This window comes from Pinus tabuliformis, chromosome Q (genome assembly GCF_031772625.1).
Source record: "Pinus tabuliformis cultivar Carrire ecotype Pingquan chromosome Q, CPIR1, whole genome shotgun sequence".
Taxonomy (NCBI): Eukaryota; Viridiplantae; Streptophyta; class Pinopsida; order Pinales; family Pinaceae; genus Pinus; species Pinus tabuliformis.
The window spans coordinates 705003479-705022854 of NC_142296.1; the positions used below are offsets into that span (position 1 = coordinate 705003479).

Below are 19376 nucleotides of genomic sequence, written 5' to 3' on the forward strand. Positions count from 1 at the left end.
TGTAGTGCATATGCCAAAAGGTGTAATGGCGTGGTCATTTTGTTCCACCTTTTTGTAACTATGTCTTTCACTTCATTGTAAAATACTTCAAAGGGGTCATGGTCACTTGCCTTGATAATTTCCCGTATTTTCTCCAACATACTATCTATGTTTTCATAGACTTCCCCCAAGCAAGGCATATCTGTGTCAAATGCCCTGATCATGGTTAGAATTGGTTCTGTGAACTGCAAAAGGTATTGGACCTTGTCCCACCATGCATCATCAAGAATGATAAACTCTATTCTTTGTCCTCTATCAGAAGTTGAAGTTCTCCATGATTCCCAAATAGGGTCAATGACCATTGCTTGTAATGCTTGTCTAACCTCCAAAAGCCTCTATGACTAAAGTGTGGGAAGCAAAACGAATTTCCGACTACATAAACATATTGAAAAGTCAAATCTTAATTCAGACATAAAATAAATTGAACATTAAAATTGAGAACTCATAATGCATAACATCGATTAAAAATGGAGTACCTTTAGTAGCTCCAACTTTGCAAAACTCTGATATATGGCTTGGGACATTGAGTGATTGGTGATAAACATTTGGATCTCCTTTGATGCTACATATATTTCATTGATCCACTCAATCTCACCAATCTTGGCTAGCATAAAGTTCAATGAATGCACTGCACATGGAGTCCAGAAGATGTGATTGTATTGACCCTCCGCAATCAGATTTGTTGCTCTATAAACCTTTGCATTGTCTGTGATAACTTGGACAACATTTTGTGACCCCACACTTTCTATTGCATCAATAAGAATTATGGAGATGAATGTTGCATCTTTTTCCACTCCACTGCAATCAATGGCCTTCAAAAACATTGCTCCTTGGGGACAAATTGCGATAACATTAATTAAAGGGCGATTTCTTTGGTCTCTCCATCCATCATAAACGATGGACACCTCTGTTTCTGCCCATGTATCACGGATTGACTGTAATTGTCTATCCACAAATTGTCTTTCTGATGTTAACAAAGTGGTGTGTACCTTTTCATACCCGGAGCTCTTGTATCCTTTTGGTGCTGCATTAACTGCTATAATCATTTGTTGCCAATAAGGAGAGCGCACCAAATTGAATGCTAGCCCATTTGCCTAGATGCAACGAGCAACATGCTCATCTGCAACTTCTCTACCCTGGTTATTGAATGCTGCTTCAAGAGGTCCTAGAGAAGGTCTTTTATTAATTGTCAGAGCTAATGTAGATGGCAATGAAAACTTGGTTGAAGAGGCTTGCGCAGGGAGTTTCCCCTTACTGAATTTCCTATCAGCAGCATCTTGCAAAGATGCATAAAACTTAACTTTTGCAGGACTCAAACCTGTCCTAGGTTGGCCATTTGGACCATTTGGACCATTGCATACTAACCATAGTATTCAGAACGGACCCAGCTAACCGGTTACCGGTCTAACCAGCCGATTAGCAGGCCCACCGGTTGGAACCGGTCAAAAAACCCGATCAGACACCCTCTTTCGCCTAAAAATGCAGCTAACCGGTCCTAACCGGCCGGTTTAGGACAGAACCGGCCAGTTTGTCGCTTAAATATTGAATACTGCAAGGCCAAATCCCTGATTCAAAAATTCTGGTAAATGAACCAATCTCTGCCAAATAAGCATACATGTAGAAATAAATATCATCCTCAGGTTTCTTTGTGGAAAACCTGAAAGAAATTAAAATATTTTTTACTGCCACTTTAGTTATATCTTCGCAAAAGAATTTCGAGAAAAGCATGCATCAGCCGAAGAAAACGGCTTATAAGCGTACTTACCTCCTCGCCTCATCAAACCAGCCTGTTAGGAGGCAAGCCCGCCGTGAGCCCAGTCAATGACTTTTTGAATGTGTTTTAGGGGTTTTGGAGGGAAACTAAGGGTGCTTTCCCTCCAAAAACACCCTCTCCAAGCCTTTAAGAGGCCCCTCTCCCTCTCATTTGTCTCACACATCTGATTTGGAGTGTTTATGTAAAGTTTTGTAGATGTTCTATGCTAAGAGCAATTTCACTTTTCTCACAGCAATCATACAAGTAGATAAGCAAAGTGCAGATAGAACATATAAGCAGATCTTACAGAAGACAAATCAGAAACAAGAAAAATGTATGTGTTTGTTTCGGCGGTCAACAGGATGCTTCAACCAGCAAAGTCTCCTTTGGTCAGCCAGCCCAGCATGTGTCACAACAACCCTCCAACCAGTAGATGAGTCAACCCAAGTCAGTTCTACAAAAGTCAACACTGTCCTGAAAAGTCAACGCAGGGGCAGCAAGCTAAAAGTCAACGCAGCAGAAAAACGGTCAACCCTTTGACCTTGATTTTTGTGCCAGGTAGTATGGCCTTCAAAAATCGAACCTCCCACAAGTTTTCAGCTTGTTTGGACCAAGCGTTGACCAAAGTCAACGCTGGTCAAACTTCTGCGAAACCCTAGCAGCAGAAAAATCCTCTTCGTCCTTCCCACGTGTCGCTGAAATTCGTCCTCCAGGTAGCTCGTACTTTTTAGGATGAGAGAGGAAGATGTGAGTTGTTTTTGTGATCAAATTCTCTCCAACTTTTCCTGTATATATATATCCATCAATGAGGGTGTATGACACATCTGTTGGGCATGTGAGCCTACATTACAAAACTGGCTGACCTTTGCACATATAATTTATTAAGAATAATAAATTCAAAATATAAGTTCTGCTCATCGGATTAAGACTATTTTTATATGGATTTTACACCTCTCAGAAAGAGGAATCCAACAAAAATATTAGCCTCTTAATCTGAGCATCAGAACATGGAGTTTGGACCTAGTTGTCCAAATTTAACACTCCCTCTCAACTAGGGAGAACTCCATCTATTAGTGCAATTAACATCGTGAGTCATCCCGCCGAAACTTGCTTTGCTGGCTTCTTTATTTCAGAACAGAAGTGGGTCAGTCACAAAGACATCATTCCCCGACTGACATAATCAGTCCAGAGGTCCCAGACCTCACAAATCTTGATCCCAGATCAAGTGGTTGGACCATGCCATCCTAGATAGAGAGTACGGCAATCTCTGATGCGTCCATCAGTCTTTGCTAATAGTCTCTAGCTTTTCCACACCTCATTGGCCAAATGAGAGGTACTTCCCATGAGCCCTGAACTCAATGGGTAGGATGCATACGGGGCACAGATTAAATGAGTGGCGAACCAGCTCAATAATCACAAGGGTGGGGCAGAAGCATTATGAGTGCTTATAGCTCCGAGAAGCTATCCCCAAAGCCCCCCAGAGCTCCCAGAGCTCATCGTCCAACAGGACCCACATCATAGGGTCTTTCCACGACACCAAGACTCTCACGGAAGGTTAGGAACTTGACCTTCCCCAGGGGCTTAGTGAGAATATCCGCGACCTGCTCATCAGTTCCTATATGATCGAGCCTTACGGCGCCTCGCTGTACCATATCCCGGATAAAGTGGTACCTGATATCAATATGCTTGGATCAGTCGTGGAACACAGGATTCTCAGTCATACGAATCCCACTCTGATTATCACAGAGTATTACAGTGGTATCTAGCACACGTTGGAACAGCTCACTAAAGAGCTTCCTCAACCAAACTGCTTCACAACAGGCCATACTAGCAGCAATGTATTCGGCCTCCGCGGTGCTCAAAGCCACCGACTTCTGCTTCCTGCTCATCCATGAGATCGAAGCAGAGCCAAGATTGAAACAGCATCCAGATGTGCTCTTACGATCCACCACACTGCCAACCCAATCGGCATCAGTATATCCCCGGAGTATCACACTCCCGGCAGTGTATCTCAGCCCATGGTTTATCGTGCCCCAAAGATATCTCAAAAGATTCTTGGCACCAACCCAGTGAAAATGATGAGGCTCAACCATCTGTTGACTCAAAGTATTCACTGCGAAACATATGTCCGGACGGGTGTTCACTAAGAACATCAAAGCTCCTATGAGTTGACGATACTCAGTAGGATTGGCCAAGATAGGCCCTGCAGCGCTGCCACTCAACTTCTTAAAGTTGAGTTCCATTGGTGTCGACACGGACTTACAGTCCACCATCCCAAATCTTTCCAGAAGCTTCACAATATACTTTCCTTGAGAAAGGAAAATCTCTCCAGGTCTCTGCCAGACCTCCAGGCCTAGGAAATAGTGCATCAGTCCTAGGTCTTTCATCTCGAACTCAGCAGCAAGCTCCCTCTTACATTGATGAATGAGAGGGTCATCACCTGTCAGGAAGAGGTCGTCCACATACAGCACTAGAATGAGAGGCTTTCCTTCCTCAACCTTAAAGTAAAGGTTTGGATCAGCATTGCTTCGAGTGAAGCCCAGCTTCATCAAGTAACTATCCATCCTCTCATACCAAGCTCTGGGTGCTTGCTTTAACCCATAGAGGGCTTTCTTCAACCTGCAGACATAAGTGTCTCGATCTTGAACTTCAAATCCCAGAGGTTGTTCTACATACACCTCTTCCTTTATTGCACCATGCAGAAAAGCAGTCTTGACATCCATCTGATGAAGACTCCATCCTTGCGTAGCAGCAAGGGCTATGATGGATCGGATGGTGGTATATCGAGCCACAGGTGCAAATATATCGTCATAGTCAATTCCTTCCTTTTGAGAGAAGCCACGGGCAACAAATCTTGCCTTAAACTTTTCAGCACTCCCATCAGATCCATGTTTAATCTTGTAGAGCCATTTAGCGGTGACAACAGATTTGTCCTTCGGTCTCGGGACCACATCCCAGACATCATTCTTCATAATAGCCTCATATTCTTCATGCATAGCATCCTTCCAGACTTGATGCTTGATGGCTTCTTCAAAAGATCCAGGTTCAGATTGTATAATAGTACTCATGGCAGCTAGATACCCTTGGTATCTACACGGCTTCTTGCTTTCTCGGAATGTTCCCCTTGGGGCAGCATGACCCTCAGCATCTTCGAGGGTGTCCCTGAGCCATGATGGCCTCTTTCCTAGAGAAGGGGAAGGATCAATAGGGTCCGTTGGCTCTTCAACATCAGGCATAGTCTCATCCTGGGTTCTTTCAGATTTCCAGGTCTTTCTTCATGGTTTTCTTCAGATCTAGGAAGATCTACTACTTTCTTCAGGGAAGCATCTTCGTCAAAAGTGACATCATGGCTTATCTCTACTTCCCTTTGACCAGGTACATAGACTCTATATGCCTTAGAAGTCTCACTGTAGCCCACAAACATTCCTTTCTTCCCAGTAGCGTCCAGCTTACTTCTCTTTTCTTTCGGCACATGAAAATAGACAGGACATCCAAAAATTCTAAAATGTGAGACATCAGGTTTCTTACCAGAGAAAACCTCTTCGGGAGTTTTGGAGTCCAAAGCGGAATGAGGGCATCGGTTTTAAATGTACACAGCAGTATTTGCAGCTTCTCCCCACAGAAACTTTGGAAGACCCTGGTCACATAGCATGGCACGGGCAGCTTCCACAATAGTCCTATTCTTGCGTTCAGCAACACCATTCTGCTCAGGAGTATATGCAGTGGTAGTCTCCCTCTTAATGCCAGCTTCTCTGCAAAAGTCTTTGAACTCATTTGACTCATATTCAGTGCCATTGTCAGTCCTCAAAATCTTGATCTTCTTTCCGGTCATATTTTCCACCAAGGCTTTGAAGGTACGGAACCACATGAAAGCCTCATCCTTCTTCTTCAAGAAGTATATCCAGGTTTTGCGAGAGAAGTCATCAGTAAATGTCATATAGTAAGAACATCCCCCCAGGGATGTTACAGGCAACATACCGGAAAGATCAGAATGGACCAGTTGCAATATCTCAGATGTCTTTGTGACACTTGAGGGGAAAGGTCCCCTTGTATGTTTTCCTTCAGCACAGCCCTTACATACACCTTTATGATTATTTCCAAAATCAGGCATCCCTGTCACCACCTTCCTTGCTTCGGGAAGAGCCTTGTAATGAAGGTGTCCAAATCTTCGGTGCCATAGTTCAGTTTGACGGATAGTATCACAAGTCATAGCTCCCAACGAACTCCCTCCAACCTGGTAGAGTGTACCAACTCAAACCAATTGAGATAGCTTCCTTGAAGCTCTTCTTCCACATGAGTACCTTTCCATCAGAGAAAGTTACATTGAATCCTTTGTCTTCCATGGCAGATACAGACACAAGGTTCTTCTTCAATTTGGGTACATAGAGTACATCTTGTAGATGGAGGACTTGTCCTTGAGACAAGTGGAGGGTCACAGTCCCGGTCCCTTTCACAGGATAAGTGGCATTATCCCCGAGGGTAATTTCTAGATTAGTATCCCTTTCAACCATGTCAGAAAGTGCTTCCTTGAATCCGGTGATGTGTCTTGAGGCACCACTATCGATTAGCCAGACATCCATAGTGTCGGGCGGAGATGCAGCTGAGAGAGCAGATATTAGAATATACTCATTTCTTTTATCAACAACATTAGACTCCTCATACCTGGTATTTCTGGTCCTTTTAGAAGGTGGATGGTTTCCTTCAAAGTGAGCCTTCCTCTTTCCTTTGGATTTATCATTTCTTTGATTCCCATTCCTTCGGTTGTTGTTGTTGTCGTCACTATCGGGAGAATTCTTCTGGAAGGGGCATTCTCTAGCATAGTGTCCAGTCCTATGGCAGGTGAAACATTTACCCTTCTTCTTTTGAGTCTTAGTCCTTCCTTTGTCCTTGGAACCACCAGAGTTCTTCTTTCGGGAATGAGCAACATAGGCAGCATTTCTTTCATTATCAAATTCCTTCATCCTTGTTTCTTCTTGCATACATCTAGACAGAAGCTCATCAAAGTTAGGGATGGTATTATTGTTGAGAATGGTAGTTGTGAATACTTGCCATTCATATGGAAGTCCTCCAAGTGCGGTGAGAACCATCTCACGATCAGCTATTGTCTCCCCAATAGCTAGCAGATTGTTCCTGGTTTCGGTCAACTTCATAAAGAAAGTTTGAATAGACTCGTCTCGGCCCTTCTTCATATTCTTCAACTTGTTCTTGAGGAATAGCACTTGGTTCACATTGTTTACTCGGAACATAAGTATCAGTTTGTCATACATCTCCTTGGATGTGCCTAGTTCAGATATGTAGGCAACCAGACTCTTATTTATGGATTCCCTGATCAGCAGTTTTGCTCTGATTTCTCCCTTCTTATACTTGTGTTTAACAGCAGCAGAGGCATTTGATGGAGGTTCTTGAATCTTCCCTGTCACATGATCTAGGAGATCATGATCTTCTAATTTGAGATCTAATAACATCTTCCAGGCATGGAAGTCATCACTTCCAGTCAGCTTGTCATTCTCCCTGAATTCAAGCTTAGAGGAATCCATTTCCTTCGATGATGATTGCTATAGATAGAGTTTGTCTTCACCTCAGCTCTGATACCATGTAAACTTTTGTAGATGTTCTATGCTAAGAGCAATTTCACTTTTCTCACAGCAATCATACAAGTAGATAAGCAAAGTGCAGATAGAACATATAAGCAGATCTTACAGAAGACAAATCAGAAACAAGAAAAATGTATGTGTTTGTTTCGGCGGTCAACAGGATGCTTCAACCAGCAAAGTCTCCTTTGGTCAGCCAGCCCAGCATGTGTCACAACAACCCTCCAACCAGTAGATGAGTCAACCCAAGTCAGTTCTACAAAAGTCAACGCTGTCCTGAAAAGTCAACGCAGGGGCAGCAAGCTAAAAGTCAACGCAGCAGCAAAACGGTCAACCCTTTGACCTCGATTTTTGTGCCAGGTAGTATGGCCTTCAAAAATCGAACCTCCCACAAGTTTTCAGCTTGTTTGGACCAAGCGTTGACCAAAGTCAACGCTGGTCAAACTTCTGCGAAACCCTAGCAGCAGAAAAATCCTCTTCGTCCTTCCCACGTGTCGCTGAAATTCGTCCTCCAGGTAGCTCGTACTTTTTAGGATGAGAGAGGAAGATGTGAGTTGTTTTTGTGATCAAATTCTCTCCAACTTTTCCTGTATATATATATCCATCAATGAGGGTGTGTGACACATCTGTTGGGCATGTGAGCCTACATTACAAAACTGGCTGACCTTTGCACATATAATTTATTAAGAATAATAAATTCAAAATATAAGTTCTGCTCATCGGATTAAGACTATTTTTATATGGATTTTACACCTCTCAGAAAGAGGAATCCAACAAAAATATTAGCCTCTTAATCTGAGCATCAGAACATGGAGTTTGGACCTAGTTGTCCAAATTTAACAGTTTATGAGTGTTTGTGAGTTTGTTTGTGAGCTTGGAGAGTGTTGAGTTTTTGTTGGAGTAGTCATCTTGGAGTTGGAGTTGGAGCTATTTTGGAGATAGTTTGTAACTCTCAGTGAAGTTGCCATCTTCAAGAGGAGGCTAAGGAAGCCAGTTTGCATTTCCAGGTAAGGATTTTCACTTGAAAATTCCTCATTTGACTGTTGTCCATGAATTAAATTTTTTATGTGTTATAAATTTATAAACTCCTCACTTCTATCATCTACGCTATCAACTCTCTAGCTCTATGCTACAAATTTTTTAGCTTGCATGTGCATTTGTTTTCCTATACATTTAGCTTTGGTTTTCCATGTTGCTTAGCTGCAATTTTTTTTTTAAATGGCAGAATTCTTTGCAAATTGTTATTATTTCAAACAAACATGGCTCCAAAAAGAAACGACAGTGCATGGGCTCATTGTGGTGTAAGTGATGGAAAAATGATATGCAAATTATGCCATAAATCTATTGGAGGTGGGGGTTTTCTTAGATTGAAACAACACTTGGCTGGGATAAGAGGCCAAGTAAAGCCATGTGATGCACCAAATGCCATAAATCTATTGGAGGTGGGGGTATTCTTAGATTGAAACAACACTTGGCTGGGATAAGAGGCCAAGTAAAGCCATGTGATGCACCAAATGCACTGTTAGGTCCTATTAGGGCAGAATACATTTCCAACCTTGAAAAGTTTTATGAGGATAAGGCTAGGGAGAAGGCCATCCAAGATGACATTGCAAAGAAGAGAGAATTATTAGAAGCCATGTTATGATGATTATGAGATTCAAGACTCCTCTTCTATCCCTTCCACTACTGACCCCTTTCACTATGTTCATCCTTCTTTTGGCCAACCATCAAAAGGAACAAAGAGAACTAACATCCAAAGTTTTTTCTCATCTTCTGCCAACTCTGCCTCTTCTAATCCCACTTCCTCCAGCGAAGTTCTCAACCCACTTTGGATCAACATTGAAAAAAACAATGCAAAGAAACTTCTCATCAATACATTGCTAGATGGTGGTATGATTCAAATATCCCATTTAATGTTGCTCGCTCACCTTATTACCAAGCTATGTGAGACTCTGTTATCGCTGCAGGAAAAGGCTTCAAAGGCCCTACTCTGCATGACTTGAGGGGAGCTTTCTTGCAAAAAGAGATATCTTCCATTGATGAGTATTTGGTTGAGTTTAAAGATTCATGGGTCAAAACGGATTGTTCCATCATGTCAAATAGATGGACCGATGGAAAGAACCGCACTATCATTAATTTCCTTGTTTCTTGCCCTCAAGGAACCATGTTTTTGAAATCAGTTGATGCATCTGATAAGGTGAAGGATGCAGCCCTTCTATTTGAGCTTTTGGATAACATTATTCAGGAAGTTGGGGAGCAGCATGTTGTGCAGGTCATCACCGATAATGCCTCAAACTATGTTCTTGTTGGAAAGATGCTTGAGACCAAATATAAGACCATATTTTGGACTCCATGTGCTGCACATTGCATAGACCTCATGCTTGAGGATATAGGCAAAGTGGAGTGGGTAAAAAACATTGTAGAGCATGCCAAGTGCATTACAAAATACATTTACAACCACTCATGGGTATTGAGCCTAATGAGGAAAAACATTGGGGGCAAAGAGCTTGTTAGGCCTGCAATTACGAGATTTGCAACTCACTTCTTCACGTTGCAATGTCTCAATGGTCAACATAAAAACTTGCAGAAAATGTTTTCCTTTGAAGAATGGTCTAAATCTCTACGGACTCGTAAGACCAGATGGAAAAGACACCAAAAAGAAAGTGTTAGACAGTTATTTTTGGGAAAGGTTTGTACATCTTGTGAAAATTACCGAGCCCCTTGTTAAGGTGTTGAGGATGGTGGATGGGGAAAAATTGGCCATGGGCTACATTTATGTGGATATGGATCAGGCAAAGGAGCAGATATGGGCAGCTTAGAAGGACAGGTTAGCTAAATATGGTCGTATATGGGAGATCATTGATAACAGATGGAACAATCAACTCCATCGTACTAGACATGCAGCTGGGTATTTTTTGAACCCAAAGTATCACTATAAAAATCGATTAGGAGATCTGCATGATGGGGAGGTCAGAGCTGGATTGATTGATTGCTTGGAGCGCATGGTCCCTAGACATGCAGACCAGTTGGAAATACATAGACAACTTACTGTTTTCACTATGGCAGGTGGTACTTTTGGCAAAAGCTTGGCAAAGATGGCAAGAGACGTGGACCAACCAGGTAAGCAATTCCAATTTTCAATTTGTTTTTCTTTTCAAGCTAATATTGTTTACGTTCTTTACAATTCAAATTATAAAATAAGTTACTAATTAATGTCTTTTTCTTTGCAGCACATTGGTGGGAGTCATTTGGTGGCCAATGTCCTCAATTGCAAAGGTTTGCAATTAGAGTCCTCAGTCAAACTTGCAGTGCTTCAGGTTGTGAGTGTAATTGGTCTGTTTTTGATCGCATACACACGAAGAAGAGAAACCGTTTGGAACAAAAACGGTTAAATGATCTTGTTTTCGTGCAATACAACCTTCGACCAAAAGGAACCAAATGATGAGCAAAACACCTGATCTAGATCCCATTGTGTTGGATGATATTGATCCAACAACAGAATGGGTGGAGGAGACTGAAGATCCTGTGTTTGAGGCTGATTTTGATATCGACATGGCTTTAGCGGGGGATGAAGCAGATTATGTGGCGGCATCAGAACCAGGATCAGTAGCAGCATCAGGGAAAGGCAAAGAACCAATGGAAGGCACTAGTCGTGCAGGTCGACAAACTCCTGCTTCCATTAGGTCCACTTCTGTTGTTATTGGTGGCATTGATACTGAGGTTGCAGATCAAGCTGAGGCATCCTCAGACTTTAAACCAAATGATGTCTATGTAGCTCCTGATGATGATCCTGTGGCTAGTAGTGGTGATGAACTTGATGATTGATCATGTGTACACTGTAGACCTGTAGTAGGCCAATGGCCTCATAGCTTGCAGCATTGTTTTTGGACTTTATAGGCCATTTAGAGCCTCATTGCTTATGTATTTTGCTATTTTGTTGATAATATGTATTGCACCCGGTGCCATTTTGATATATTCACCTTTACATGGTATATAAATGAGAAAACTTTGCATATTTTGTCTCTATTCACTTGGAATCATGGTTTTAAATCTTAAAAATAGTTTTGTTTCATTAAAAATTAATTATTTAATGTATTTTTTAAAACCGGTTCATTTAGACCAAACCAGTCTCAGTTAAACTGGTTCCGATCGATAAACCGGTTCATTAGGTGCACCAGTCTGGTCACCGGTTCTGGTTTTAAAAACACTGATACTAACACACCTGTTTTAGTTTGCCCAATGAGATGGGCCTTCACCCTAGTGTATGAGACATTTCGAATGTTATTGCATTCACTACATCTCCATTTGTACGAACCACCACCAGAGTTTTTGCCAAGAATTTCCACATACTGCCATAAAAGAGATCTTGAATCTTTATTGACATTTATTCCTTCACTAGGTTCATGGTGTGATGGTTCCATGTTTATGACCTTTGTATTTATAATAAAATATAAATTAATAAAACTATCATTCTCAAAACAAAATTCGAAATTGTTATTCTTGATATATAAACAAAATTCTAAATTGTTATTCTTGATATATATATATATATATATATATAAAGCAAAATAAAATTACAAAAAAATATAAAATTCTAAATTATTATTTTATAATAAATAATTTAAAAAATAAATAAATAAATTATTATATATATACTTAATTTAAAAACTAACAAACAAATAAACATATAAATATTAATACCAACATATTGATATAATTGTTAAAATAAAGTTATAACGTAAAAAAAAAATTATTTATAAAAATTAAAAAATATTTTAATTTTTAACAACCAAACATAAAGTTATACTTATAAAAATAAAAAATTTACAATGAAATACAAAACATACGGTTTATTAAACACAAATATATTGATTTAAAATAAATAAATTAAAATAACTTTATTATATATATATATATATATATAAACTTTTTAATTAAATCAAAGATCTTTATATTGAAAGCTTATTTAAAAACATATTGATTTAAAATAAATAAATTATAATAACTTTATTATATATATATATATATATATATATATATTAACATCAAAATAAACATTTTAATTAAATCAAAAATCTTTATTTTGAAAGGTTATTAAAAAAACTTTGACGCATAATTTTATTTAAATCTTTATATATATATGCGGGAAGATGGTATTAAAAAACTTCACGCATAATCTTAATAAAATCTTTATATATATACGTGCGTGTGTGTGTGTGTGTATGCCAGATGGTATTAAAAAACTAAGCTTAATTTTATTTAAATCTTTATATATATATGCCGACAGATGGTAAAATCAGATGTTCTTGAAACATTGGCCGTAAGAGAGAAGGAAGTTACTGAGCTTCAATCTAGGGTCAAGTCATTGCAAGAAGCAAATAGTAATCAGTTTCAGCATGAAATGAAGCTACGTGCAGAAGCTAAGTCCATTGCAAATGTTGCTAATGAGAAAATCACAGCGGAGTCCATTGCAAATGCTGCTAATGAGAAAATCACAACGCTTGAAGAAAAAATGCAGAAGCAAGCTGAAACTGCTGAAAGAGAGATTACTCATTTAAATTCTGAGATTTCAAGATTGAAGAAAGATTCTGAACTACATGGCTAGCTTCACTGCGCTGAAAAAACTTAAACACTGTAAATTGAAACATTACCTGCACCTGCAAACGCCCACGACTCTGCCCAACGCCCACTACTCGACAACTCTGCACTCTACCCGACGCCCACTGCTCCAACAATTATCTGCACAATGCTCCCGCGATTCTGCATCTATTTCTTCAATCTTCGACATTTTATAGAATAGAAAGATTGTTAAACTGAAGCTAACCAGCTAACCAATAGTTCTATTACCGCTAACCAACAGTTAATCTAACCGGCTAACCAGTAATTAATCTGTTAAAATTGGCAACTAGGGTCAAACTCCATGTGGATCACCTTATTTATGGTTGCTGATATTTTTTCCTAGATTCCTCTCATCGAGAGGTGTAGGATTGATCTAAAGATCATCCGATTCCGACAAGTATTTATGGAGATATGAATTTATTTATAGTTACTTAACAAATTGTCAAGGCAGCAGCTAAGTGTGTGGCACACATGCCCAACGTTTCATATAAATAGAAGAGAGGTTGAGTCATTTGGAACTCATTCATTCACTCATCTTCTCTCTCTCTCCCCTACGCATAAAAGGAGCCTCTCTCTCTCACACGTGTGACTGAAAGGAAGACGTTCTAGGGCAATGAAGACATAGAAAGAAGGATGCTAGGGCAGCAAGTCATCTCCTTGACCAATGTTGACCAAGCGTTGACCATCTAGGGGTGCGGATTGGGGGTGGCTACCTCTCCTAGGCAAGCCGCAAATTTTGGCACGAAAACCTAATCTGACCTCTGATTTGACCGGTGTTGACTGCCCTAATTTAGGGCTGCAAGTTGACTTCAGAAATCTAGAATTTGACTATACTTTTGGGGCTGTTCAAGGGTTGTTTCTTCAGGCTGTTCAAGGGAAAGTTGATCGGAAATTGACCAAGCATATTAGAGGTCAATTTCAACTAGTTTGACCAAGTTTGACTTTGTTGATCTAGGGTTTGCTGCTGCTGATATAAAATTTCAGAATTCAAATTTTGTACTATTTCTCTCTGCTGAACTATTGAAGATAAAAGAAGATTTGATCAAAGGGTTTCCCTGCATTGGGGTTTGTCCCTGGCTAGTCGCCACATCTTGTGTCTCTTGTCTTGGCTTGTTTTTTGTTGATCATTTAATGTTCTATCTGCACTTTACTTAATGTATATGTGATTGCTAATTTGTGGGTAATAAGAAGAAAAATAAGTAAACTTCTCTAAGCATAGAACATACCATAATTTAACATAATCTAACCAGTTAACTGAAGATCTACGAGGCGTTATCCGCCTCTAAAACCCACCAGAACTACAATCAACCGGAAAAACGCCCACGACTGTGTTAACTAAGTCACTAACTGACCGTATGCGGATCCTAGCGTATCCGTATCCGTACTAGTTTCAGATTCAAGGATCCGTGGTTCCACCTCTTGCCCTCAACACATCCGGTAACGTAGAATATTCTTAACAATACTCAACGTCCGGTTTCTTATGCCTTCTTAATGATTATTTATTTAATGAAAAGATATTAGAGACCATCTTAATTGGTTCTTAATTAGGCAACTTGCCATCATCATCGTTCCTTACAATGATTAATTGTTAAAATTGGCAACTAGGGCCAAACTCCACATGGGTCATATTATTTATGACAGCTGATGCTTTTCTTGGATTCCTCTCTCCGAGAGGTGTAGGATTGATCTAAAGATCATCCAATTCTGACATGTATAACATCTGATTCTGACATGTACAACTGAAGTTATGAATTTATTTTGATTATGGTCAAATTGTCAAGGCCGACCAGCAAACTTATGTAGGCTTAAAAGCCCAACCGTCACGCCTATTCATCCTCAACATTGCATATAAATAGAAGGTGACTTAGCCTCATTTGGACACACTCATCTTCACACTCATTAATTGTGTACAGATCATTGTTTTAAAAAACGACCGAGTCGACTCCAACTCGGCAGAGTCAGACCGAGCCAATGCTTGGCCAGGTCGACTCGGTGGCCGAAACAACACGGCTGGTCGAGTTGTTACCGAGCCAGTCATTGACTCGATCGACTCAGTAACAACTTGGCTGACTCGGTAATGACTCGACCTGCTTAGCTCTTTGACAAAAATCCTGAAGCACATTTGTCAAAAGTTGTTCTGCCTCCTACATATCAATGGTTGGCTTGTTGTTTATTGCATATTTATAGCCCTAAAGTAATCTATCACTGTGAGAAAGTTTTGAAAATTACAAGGCCAAAGTATGGTTATCCTAGTGGCATGAATTAGAAAACTCAAACAATGCATTGAGCCATACAATTTTTTTAAAAAGGCAAACATTCTGGCAATGGAATAATAAATACATATTTACCTTTGATTGTTCTGGAGCTTGACCATAATTAAATCAAGGGTTTTGAGACTTCATTTGGGGAGGGGAATTGGTATTATTGTTGTTGTAGTCTAGTGATTGTCCTTAGGCTGAGGCAGAAAAGAATCCTGGCATTGGTGGCTAAGTATAAACTTTGTATTGGACAGTATTCCGAGATCCTTCTCCTTAGAGCTGTCTTTTCCATCCTCCGAGGGTTTCTCCTTTGGTTAAGTTTTTTACTAATTGTCCTATTCTTGACCTTCTTGTATTTAAAATTTGTCGCTCGTTCTAATTTTTATTACTATTTCCTTATCAAAATTTTCTTAATATTATTAATCCTATTTGTTATTAAGCTTTTACCTTTACCTTAAAAACAAAATAAAAATAAAAATTAATTTAACCAATATTCAATAATAATTTATTAGTTCCATTAAATCATTATTATTAAAAAACCCCTTTACTTATCCCTAGTGATTTAAATGATTAAATAAATTAAAAAGGAATTAAATTAATTAATTTAATAACCAAAGAAAAATATATAAATAAAATAAAATAGAATAACATTCTAATATATAAACCCCCCTTTACGTATCCCTAGTAATTTAAATGATTAAATAAATGAAAAAGGAGTTATATAAAGTAATTTAATAACCAAAGGATAATATATAAATAAAATATAATAGAATAACATTCTAATATATAAACCCCCCTTTACGTATCCCTAGTAATTTAAATGATTAAATAAATTAAAAAGGAGTTATATAAAGTAATTTAATAACCAAAGGATAATATATAAATAAAATATAATAGAATAACATTCTAATATATAAACCCCCTTTACTTGTCCCTAGTGTTTTAAATGATTAAATAAATTAAAAAAGAATTAAATAGATTAATTTAATAACCAAAGAATAATATATTAATAAAATAAAATAGAATAACATTCTAATATATAATATATTATAATATATAAAATTATTATTTACTATAATTATAATATTATTCTATTACTATAAGTTATTACCTTTGACTTATTAACATTTTAATATTATTACATAATCTAGCCGTTTTTATATAACCGTTGATGGTCAACCTAGTCAACCTAGCCGTTTGGAAGATCTACTTTCCCTATTTAATTTGCAGCCATGATCTGACTCCTCAACTTGTCCTGACAATAAACCAAACTAGTTGGTTCGAAACGCGTCGACAAAGGTTTTCTACACGTGATTTATGTCGAAACTCTTCTTATAAATATTATGGATCACAGAAGCCTCAATACATTATGTTTTTCATAAAAAATAAATATTTAATGTATTTTTTACAACGACCGAGTCGTTGAAATCAAACCAGCCGAGTCGATACCGAGTCAAAGTCGGAGCTGACGTTTCCGAACCGGGGTTGGAGTTTTAAAACATTGGTACAGATTTCTGGGCCACTCTCTCCACACATCCGAAATTTCAGGAGAGTGAAATTTCATGACAGTTTGACCAAGTGTCGACCAGTATGCATTGACCTCCTTTGACTGTGTTTTTGTGAGGACTATCTCTGTTTGGGCAGGCAGCATTTCTGGGGCTAAAATCAGCGTTGACTGCAGCTAGGGCTGACCACAGGTGGGCTGTTTGACCAGACTTTGACTAAGCTGAGTTTGACCGTTTTGAAGGTTGTTTTATCTTGCTGTTTGGACGCCGAAGTTGACTGAAATTGACCGATTTGCTGAAGGTCAAATCTGCCCTGTTGACCAGGGTTGACTTTTCCGATTAGGGCTCTTTTGCTGCTGTTATAAATTATCAGATTTGTAAATTGTACTATCTCTCTGCTGAACTATTAAAGACTAAAATCTACTAATGAGGACTATAAGAAGATTTGATCAAAGATTTCCCCACATTGGGGTTTGTCCCTGGCTGGTGTCACATCTTGTGTCCTCTTGTCTTGGCTTGTCTTCTACTATTTATGTTTATATTCTATTTGCATTTTACTATCATGTTGTTGTGATTGCTAATCTGAATATTGATACTGGGCTGATAAAAAAATTGAAGTAAAATTGTTCTAAAGCATAGAACATACCATTGTTACCTAAAATTAACATTAATATATATAACCTTAAATTAACATTAATATATATAACCTTGACAGCATATCCATCTCCATATGACTTTGTTGTATTCCATTAATTACTTCCATCAAGATTCTATCAGCTTGATCGCACAGTGGCTTCCCCATAACATGTTTAGTCTGTTCGGACACAGGTATGCCAGCCTCAGCTCCCTGATAACCATTGCAATTTCTCTAACAGCTGGCTGGTAAGATAGCTGTTTTCAAACAAATATTTGATTTTCTGGCTTTGTTGGAAAACTAAAATAAAGAATTAGTGTTGCATACACGATGTGTATAGTGATAGTAATGAAGGCCATCAAATATATTTACAACTAATAGCAAAATCACAAGCCCTACAGTCTACCATTTTGATAAGCCAAATGGAATGGACTTCGAAGATGTCTTTGCTGGAAAGTATAAGTATATATTTTATGAGACATGTAACACTATGCGTTGGGTTACCAAGTTTTTGGGTTCCGGCTGGTGTAGTTTTAGGCATCAAATATGACTTTCATATGGACTTGATTCTCTAAATAATCATAACCATGAGAACACTCAGCATTAAGATGTTGCAAGCTTGCTACATGATAAAATACAGTCCGTTCTGATGTAATTGACTTCTACGGGTTAAACATATTCATAATCGCAGTTCTCTTTGGGAGTAGGTTGTTTACTACAGGTTAGATGATGTTCGTTGGACATTTTCGATGTAAGTTTGCCGTGGATTTCTTATGTTGTCGATTCAGCAGATTTGTTATAATAAAACCCATCACGTCTATTGGAATGCTCATATCTTGTCTAGAAAAAGAATTTTTGTGTTTCTAGGGCAGCATCCAGAGAGGATGTAAAATAATTTAGAAAGAAAAAATAAATAAACCCTAAACATGTTACCTCAGTTGCAGAAGGCCCAGACTGGGCAAGCTCCTCTCTGAGAAGGTCCCCTGTTGCGATATGAGGAATGCCCAAAAATCGCGAAAGGCGGCTAGCATAAGTTCCTTTACCAACACCGGGGCAACCCAGAAAAATCCACTGCATGTTACCTCCTTTAGGGTCCCCCTTAAGCGGCTGGCTCCGTGATCCTTGATCCATACCTGCTACGCCCCATTGGTTTGATAGTTTCTGGGAAGCCAAAGTGGAATAACCCATGCGATAAATAGGTCTCATGAGGCGGTTGATCGCCGCCATTGTTAAGATAGAAGAAGAAAACCTCAGTTACCAGAGTCGTCCGTATTACAGGTTTTGGGGCGGAAATTCGCTAGTTACAGGACATAAACCCTAAAAGAATACACAATAAAACGCCTAAATTTTCAGTACTGCTCTGCCTTCGCAATTGTCTGGAGACTGATCTGTTATTGCCCGTATACCCGCATCACCAAATTATGATGCGGTTGCAGAGCCTTTGGCGATCTTTTCACCAAAACGCTAATGCGATCGAGAAGCTCCAGGTGTTGCGATGGTGTTATAACACTAACAAATCGCGGCCACGGTCAAACTCCTTCCACGACATCTGCAAGCAAAGCTCCTTGACCTCCACCATGTTCAAGGGTTTTAATTTGTCAAGGCTTCATCATGGGGAAACTAGGGCTTATTCCAACACGTGACAACCCGACACAATATAATAATAATAAAATCAAGTACATGGGTATATAGGAAGTTAAAAAAATTCGCTAAATTTATATTTTTTCCTTCTAATTCTTACTTAAGTTTGGATTGAATTTTGTTTGGAGTTAGGGTTTCAATTGAAAATTTAAAAGTTTTGTCTTCGAAAATATTTATATCCTCGAAATTTTAACGATTAAATATATTAGAGTTACATAAATAAAAGGAGCTTCGACTATATATGGTGTACATTAAGTTTGAAAAGAGTTAATTTCTTAAGCATTCTATGTAATATAATATATGAGATCTTTGTGAGATCACTAATGTGAAATGTTA

The 19376-nt window shown here is 38.8% G+C and overlaps 1 protein-coding gene across 1 annotated transcript in view; it reads right to left on the minus strand.

Annotated features, from left to right (window-relative positions):
• LOC149221501 (putative adenylate kinase 6, chloroplastic) overlaps positions 1 to 18999 on the minus strand; it is a 33803-nt gene extending 14804 nt beyond the window's left edge. Inside the window, exon 1 of the mRNA XM_089385127.1 lies at positions 18333 to 18999. Coding sequence (XP_089241253.1) covers positions 18333 to 18626 — 294 coding nt within the window. The 5' untranslated portion in view covers positions 18627 to 18999. The remainder of the gene's footprint in view (positions 1 to 18332) is intronic.
• Between the last annotated feature and the right edge of the window lie 377 nt (positions 19000 to 19376).